The sequence below is a fragment of the Guillardia theta genome, assembly GCF_000315625.1.
Source record: "Guillardia theta CCMP2712 unplaced genomic scaffold GUITHscaffold_281, whole genome shotgun sequence".
In the NCBI taxonomy this organism is placed as follows: Eukaryota; class Cryptophyceae; order Pyrenomonadales; family Geminigeraceae; genus Guillardia; species Guillardia theta.
The window spans coordinates 27,504-33,915 of NW_005434395.1; the positions used below are offsets into that span (position 1 = coordinate 27,504).

General features: G+C 59.0%; 4 protein-coding genes across 4 annotated transcripts in view; 3 read left to right on the plus strand and 1 right to left on the minus strand.

Moving 5' to 3' along the window:
• Positions 1 to 819, plus strand: part of GUITHDRAFT_122090 (hypothetical protein) — a gene marked incomplete at both ends in the record, with an annotated part of 4,299 nt that extends 3,480 nt beyond the window's left edge. Inside the window, 3 exons of the mRNA XM_005818644.1 lie at positions 153 to 482; positions 609 to 761; positions 805 to 819. Of these exons, the coding sequence (XP_005818701.1) occupies positions 153 to 482; positions 609 to 761; positions 805 to 819 (498 nt within the window). The remainder of the gene's footprint in view (positions 1 to 152; positions 483 to 608; positions 762 to 804) is intronic.
• Positions 820 to 1,019: 200 nt separating this feature from the next.
• Positions 1,020 to 2,426, minus strand: GUITHDRAFT_122091 (hypothetical protein; the record flags this gene model as incomplete). The annotated part of the gene is made up of 1 exon (XM_005818645.1): positions 1,020 to 2,426. The coding sequence occupies one exon, from the start codon at positions 2,424 to 2,426 to the stop codon at positions 1,020 to 1,022; it is 1,407 nt and encodes a 468-aa protein (XP_005818702.1).
• Positions 2,427 to 3,237: 811 nt separating this feature from the next.
• GUITHDRAFT_149119 (hypothetical protein) lies at positions 3,238 to 5,009 on the plus strand (the record flags this gene model as incomplete). Its single annotated transcript, XM_005818646.1, has 9 exons — positions 3,238 to 3,315; positions 3,387 to 3,539; positions 3,589 to 3,651; positions 3,740 to 3,925; positions 3,969 to 4,067; positions 4,201 to 4,322; positions 4,437 to 4,659; positions 4,740 to 4,852; positions 4,895 to 5,009. 9 exons carry the CDS (start codon positions 3,238 to 3,240, stop codon positions 5,007 to 5,009), a joined length of 1,152 nt encoding a protein of 383 aa, XP_005818703.1.
• Positions 5,010 to 6,103: 1,094 nt separating this feature from the next.
• GUITHDRAFT_149120 (hypothetical protein) lies at positions 6,104 to 6,406 on the plus strand (the record flags this gene model as incomplete). The annotated part of the gene is made up of 1 exon (XM_005818647.1): positions 6,104 to 6,406. A coding segment is annotated over one exon (303 nt), but the record flags the coding sequence as incomplete, so codon positions are not given.
• Positions 6,407 to 6,412: the final 6 nt, after the last annotated feature.

The window sequence follows — 6,412 nt, forward strand, 5'->3', positions numbered from 1 at the left end:
CGTCGCCTCCCTCCCTCCCTCCCCTCCCCTCCCCTCCCCTCCCCTCCCCTCCCCTCCCCTCCCCTCCCCTCCCCTCCCCTCCCCTCCCCTCCCCTCCCCTCCCCTCCCCTCCCCTCCCCTCCCTCCCCCCTCCGCTCACTTTGGCCCTGCAGCCGAACCTCGACACCGGCATCCTCGGATCTCTCAAGGCCAAGAGGAAGGTTCAGCTTCTCAGGCAGGCGATGGGCCGCCGGGTCTCCAGCCCGTGGCAGATGCTCAGGAGGATGGTGACGCGTAAGAGCGCCGTGGTGGCTTGCGGGGTCACGAGCTGCGGGAGGAAGTCCGGGTGTGACAACAAGTCCTTCGCCATGTGCATGAGGCGAAGCGCCGGACAGCCACAGGCCCTCAAGGCTCGCAAGGTCCTGGGGCTGCGACGCTCCGTCCTGAAGCTCCTCAAGCAGAAGAAGGAGAAGTCCGCCGTCCTCCTCCTCGCTTCGCAAGAGGTTGCCCCTTCCCACCTTCGGTCTACCGATCTATCTTCCTGCCTCTCTTTTCCAGTCTCCTCCTCCTCCTCCTCCTCCTCCTCCTCCTCCTCCTTCTCTTGCTGCTGAGCTTACTTGATGTCTCAGTGCTCGGCGAGAACCTGCAGCAAGTCGGGATGCGCCAGCAACGCCTTCAAGCAGTGCGTGCAGGGACGCTTGAGTATCTCTGCCAAGGCTGCTCGCATCCTCGCCCGCAAGGCTCATCCCAAGGCAGCAGCCGCCGCCAGCCGCTCGCAGCCGGTACGGGAAGAGGATGGAGAGGAGGGTCTGACCCCAGCTGCAGGCCAGCAAGAAGTAACTGAGCTAGCGACGAGCTGGAGGATGAGAGAGGAGGGGGGAGGATCTTCTCTAACGCGCACGCGATCGATCCCACAAGATGTACTTGTACCACATTACTGAACAAGTTGCCTCCTACCCCTTCCGGTCTGCCCACCCCCCTTCTTACTCCGTCCCCTCCCATTACCTCACTCTCCAGCTCCGTGTCCCAGCTCGGTCGCTTCAAGTTCGAGCTGGCGGAGTGTTCTTCCCTAGCTCATCCCCAGCAGAGGCTCGAACGGCCACCGGGCTGACCGTGAAGACGGCGCGAGGTCGCTCGTAATAGGAGATGTCGCAGGGAAAGCCGTTGTGCAGGAGTTGACCTGGGGAGACCTGCACGCACTTGAAGCAGCAGTCGACGAGCTCGGACTGCAGCTGGGGATGGCGGGGGAGGGGGAGCAGGGCGTCAGCTGGGAGCGAGCAGGTCCTCATGTACGGGGAGAGGGCCGAGATGACGTCACCGGGCTTGAGCTTCCCCTCAGGCATGTTGTAGACGCTAACGGCGAAGAAGGAGCCGCTCCTGTCGGAGACGACCAGGTGGATGGGCCGCTCGGTGTTGGGGATCGCGAAGATCATGACGTGGAGGACCCTCCCGAGGTTCCATCCCTCGGCCATGTCCGCCAGCACGCAGTCCACGTACTCAGTGCTGCCGACGGGGAGAGGCTCGGCAGGGGGCGGGAGGAAGAGGAGCATGGACTGGATCTTCTCAGCCTTGAGGTTGCACTGCCGCGCGATCATGGCGTGCATCTCGTTCACCAGCCTCGCCACCTTGACGATCTGCTCAGACGCGTTGAGCTCGGGGTCGAGGGCGTGGGCGCGGAGGAGCTCGAGGACGGCGTTGTGGTAGTCCTCCAGGTAGCGGTAGACAGTGGCCTTGTTGAAGTGAAGGTCGGGGTCGCGGCTCTGACCGTCCTGATCTGACTTGTGATAGGCCTTGAGGGCTCGGAACAGATCCTCCCGGTCGAGGGACAGCGAGAAGAAGTAAGACATGTACGCATTCCCCAGGTTCGTCCACGAGTGCGAGTCAGACATGTCGCGGCTGACAAGCTCCTTGGCCAGCCTCAGGCTCTCCTCTGGGTTCTTGCCCTTCACCCGGTGCGCCATCGAGAGCTTCCGCATCGCCCCCTTCACGTCCTCCACGTTGGAGCAGTGCAGCAGCGTGTTCTGCCAGCAGTCGTGCGCGAGCTGTACCTCCCCCTTCTTCCACAAGCACGTTCCCAGCTGGTTCCAGGCGTCTCCCAGCGACGGGTCCAGCTTGACGGCCCTCGACAGGTCCTGCTCGGCTTCAGCTGAGTACTCCTCCCCAGCGTCGAAGGCCTTCCCCCGGATGTAGGATAGCGTCGCCCTCTCCTTCTTGGACCTGCCAGTAGCAGGGAACTGATCGAGGAGGGACAGCAGAGCCTGTCGCTCCGCCATCAGTCGCTCCGATCGCTCATGCAGGTCCAGCACCACCAGCCCCTCGTGCAGCTCGTAGAGCGAGCGCAGGCGCTGCAGGGCCATCTCGAACAGCTCGTTGGTATCCATGCTCCTCTGCTCTCCACTCTCACCAGCCTCGTCCAACATGCCGGGGCCGTCTTGTCCCCCTGCCATGTCGCAGCCGTTCTCTATGCAGGAGAAGGGACAACAAAGCGAGGAGGAGGAGGAGGAGGATCAGACAGGTGAAGCTTACTTTTCTTCGAGGACCAGGACATCAGCCGCCATTCCTTGCCTTCCATTCTCTTCTCATCTCACGACACCCGCTGCTTCAAGAATCTCACGCCGGTAAGGATGATCCCTCCAGCCTCCAGAGCCCATCAGGCCTCCTGCTCAGACAAGTCAGCATGGATTGATTGGCAATATCTTCATAACGTTTACCATACCCTAGCCTCAGTCCTCCCTCCCTGCCATCACCATGCTTCTTGCTCCTGAATCTCCTGCTGCTCCTGCTCCTGCTCCTGCTCCTGCTGCTCCTGCTGCTGCTGCTCCTGTAGCTTCTACATCACTTCCTCGTACGTCAGATCCTCTTCCTGCTCCCGCTCGCGCTTCCCCTTCCACCTCACCTTCCGAGCTCGGCACCATACGCCCCGCAACGATGTGTTCCCCACCAAACCACTCATAAAATATTGCTGGAACCTTTTTGAAACAATAAAAAAGGGGAAGTTTATAGATGATTTATTGCATCGCCTCCTCTGAACTGCAATTCTTTACGCAATATTCCTATGGGAGTTTATTGCACAAACGGTACATGGTCGGCTATGGAGGGCACCGGCGGCTGGACGAGGAGGAGGGAGGAGAGGAGGAGAGGGACGGGGAGGAGAGGAGGAGAGGAGGAGCGGACAGCACCTTGACGAAGAATCCTTCACCCTCCTCGTTCGGACTTGCTGCTCTGTCTCGGTTGCGAGCGCTGAGCGGCCTCTCGCTCATGGTCTTCCTCTTCATCCTCTTCTTCCTCCTCATCCTCCGCTCACCCCAGCACGCAGCCCAGCAGGGCACGCTCAAGGTACGGGGGCGACAACAGCCTCCTCCAACTCTGCAGCGGACATAGCGGACGCAACCGTCGAGCTGCTGCAGGAGCTGATGAAGGCGAACAAGTTGAAGAACGAGGATGTAGAGGAGCTGTTCTTCTCCGTCACCCCTGACCTCACCGCCTCTTTCGCTGCCTCTGCCGCTCGTCGGCGGCTGAACATGACCAGCACCGTCCTCTGGGGAGGCCTCGAGGCTAACGTGTGCTCAGTGCTCTGCCGTCCTGCATTGTCGCTAACCCCTGAGACAGGTCGACGGAGCTCCTGCGAGGTGTATCAGAGTCCTCGTTCATGCTCGCTCGAGAATGAAACAGGTTCCTCCTATGCTGTGCTGTGCTGTGCTGTGCTGTGCTGTGCTGTTCTCTCTCCCCTCCTCCCTTGTCTGACGTGTTTGACTCCCAGGAGAACGTGGTCTTCAAGTACCTCAGAGGAGCCGCAGCGCTGAGGTCGACGGGCGGGGCTACGGGCCCAGAGGACCAGGGGAGGGGGCGAGGAGACGCCGGGACGTCAGCGTTGGATGCTGTGCGACGAAGAGGAACGATGCTCGTGGTAAGGGCTGAAGCTGCTGCTTCCTACCCGATGGGTGAGGTACCAGCAGGGCACCACCGGCGACTATCCTCCCTTCTCTCAGCGCTGTCCTCCCTACGACCGCTCCTCGTGTCTTGGGTCGGAATGGGGGGGAAGTGATGTAGAGATGGCACGATTGCTCGCTATGGACCTTGGTGTGCAGGTACGCGCTAACGAGGCCTTCTCTGCGTCTCCTCTGCATCTCCTCTGCCTCGATCTCTTCTCTCTCGGACGCCCATCTTCCTCCTCCTTCCTCCTCTCTTCTCGCAACTAGAGACCGAAGATGCTGCGAGCAGATTGAGTTCGTGAAGACGTCATGGGGTCAGTTGATTCTCGACATGGTCAATCGCTCCGTCTTCGACATCGCGGTGGGAGGCATCACAGACACGCTCCTCCGGCGAAGAGATGTCTTCTTCAGGTGCTTTTCCCCTCATAGCTCGCCCTCCTGCTCCTGCTCCTGCTCCTGCTCCTGCTCCTGCTCCTGCTCCTGCTCCTGCTCCTGCTCCTGCTCTTTTCCTCACGCCATCGGCAGCGAGTCGTACGCGGTGACGGGCAAGACGACTCTGTGGGAGTGCAGTGGGAGGTGCGGAGGACGAGGACCGTTCGAGACGATCTCGTCGTTGAACCAGCCGGGCGTGCGAGTTGCCGTGAACGCAGGAGGGACAAACGAGGCGTTTGTGCGCAAGAATGTGGCAGGGTCGAGCATCGTGGTGGTAGGGCAAGGGGAACAGCCGCAGGCGCTGCTTTCATGCAAGGTGAAGCGAGAGGAGGCGTGTAGAGAGGCGTGTAGAGAGGCGTGTAGAGAGGCGTGTAAGGTGGTGACGGGGGGGTACAGGCCGATGTGGTTGTGACAGACGCGATCGAGGCAGATATGATGGCGATGAAACATCCAGAGCTCTGTGCTGGGAACAAGACCTTCACCCGAGAGGGCAAGGCGATCATGTACGCGTGAGGGAGGGAGGGAGGGAGAGGAACTGACGAGGCATGCAGGCTGCCACGTGGAGACTCGTCGCTGAAGGAGTACGTGGACTTTTGGCTGCGAGAGAACGCGGGGAGGATGGAAGCGAGTTTCCACAAGTGGATGAACCTGACAGTGAGCGGGTGAGAAGCAGAAGTTACCAACAATGAAGTACATCAGTGATGACGTCACGATCTTTGTCATGCTGCTCAAGTATTTGTCCAATGGACCGAATCATGGAAGACAGACGAGGGACTTGAGTGTCTACCCCAGCCGGCTGATGGTTCTCATGGAGCTGCTGACAGCCTCTCCGAGATTCTTCAACTTCTTTGTCCACGTCTTCTTTTCCCGCAAGATTGACCTTCGACTTGGTCACTGACCGTTTGAAAGTGGGTCAAATTGCTGCGGTACGCATGACAAGCCAACTCGATGGCAGCGATTGTTGATCGTTATCAATGCAGCCAAACAACATCCGTGAACGTTCTGTACGCAACAGCAGTTGAATGTGGTAGATGCAACAACAGCAGTTGAATGTGGTAGATGCAACAACAGCAGTTGAATGTGGTAGATGCAACAACAGCAGTTGAATGTGGTAGATGCAACAACAGCAGTTGAATGTGGTAGATGCAACAACAGCAGTTGAATGTGGTAGATGCAACAACAGCAGTTGAATGTGGTAGATGTAACAACAGCAGTTGAATGTGGTAGATGCAACAACAGCAGTTGAATGTGGTAGATGCAACAACAGCAGTTGAATGTGGTAGATGCAACAACAGCAGTTGAATGTGGTAGATGCAACAACAGCAGCAGGTACACATCGGATATTCCCCCAAGTTCAACGATCGTTGCATCCAGCCGGTTCCAGTACCGTAGGGAATCAGTACCGCCGGCTGCGGCAGTACTACATATAAAAGTTTTAAAGGATTTTGTACCTGGCAGATTGCCGTCCATTATATAGATGTTGCTCCTCTGCTACTTCAACTGCCCCTCTCGCTCCCTCCTCTTCAAGCTCCTCCACCGTCATGCCCACACGCACACCCACTCGATCTCCTCGTGCTGCTTGTGCTTCTGTTGCTCTGCTCTGGCAACCCCTGTTCCTTACCCTGTTCCTTGCCCTTTCATCCCTCCCTCCCTCCCTCCCTCTCCCTCTCCCTCATCCTTTGCACGTTCATCCTGCTTCTGCCTCGCATCTCTTCGCTCTCTCTCAGCGAACAACTCACGGCTGTCTGAGCAGGTGCAAGATGATGTCAGCTCCCAAGCTCCTGACGACTGTGCGCCCGCCCTTCAAGCTCATCGGCTACCATCATCTCGGGGTGGCCGTGTCGCAGATGCCGGCGGCTCTTGACTTCTACGGGAAGCTTGGCTTCAAGGAGGTGGAGGACGGGCGGTCGACGGAGGAGAGGAGGATGATGAAGAACGCGGGAGGGCTGCAGCTGCATCTGTTCAAGGCGGACGCGGGGCACGAGAACAATCAGAACATCCTGATGGACTTCAAGGACGTCAAGTACCCCGGGCACACGCACGCGAGCTTCCTCGTCCCCTCGGTCAAG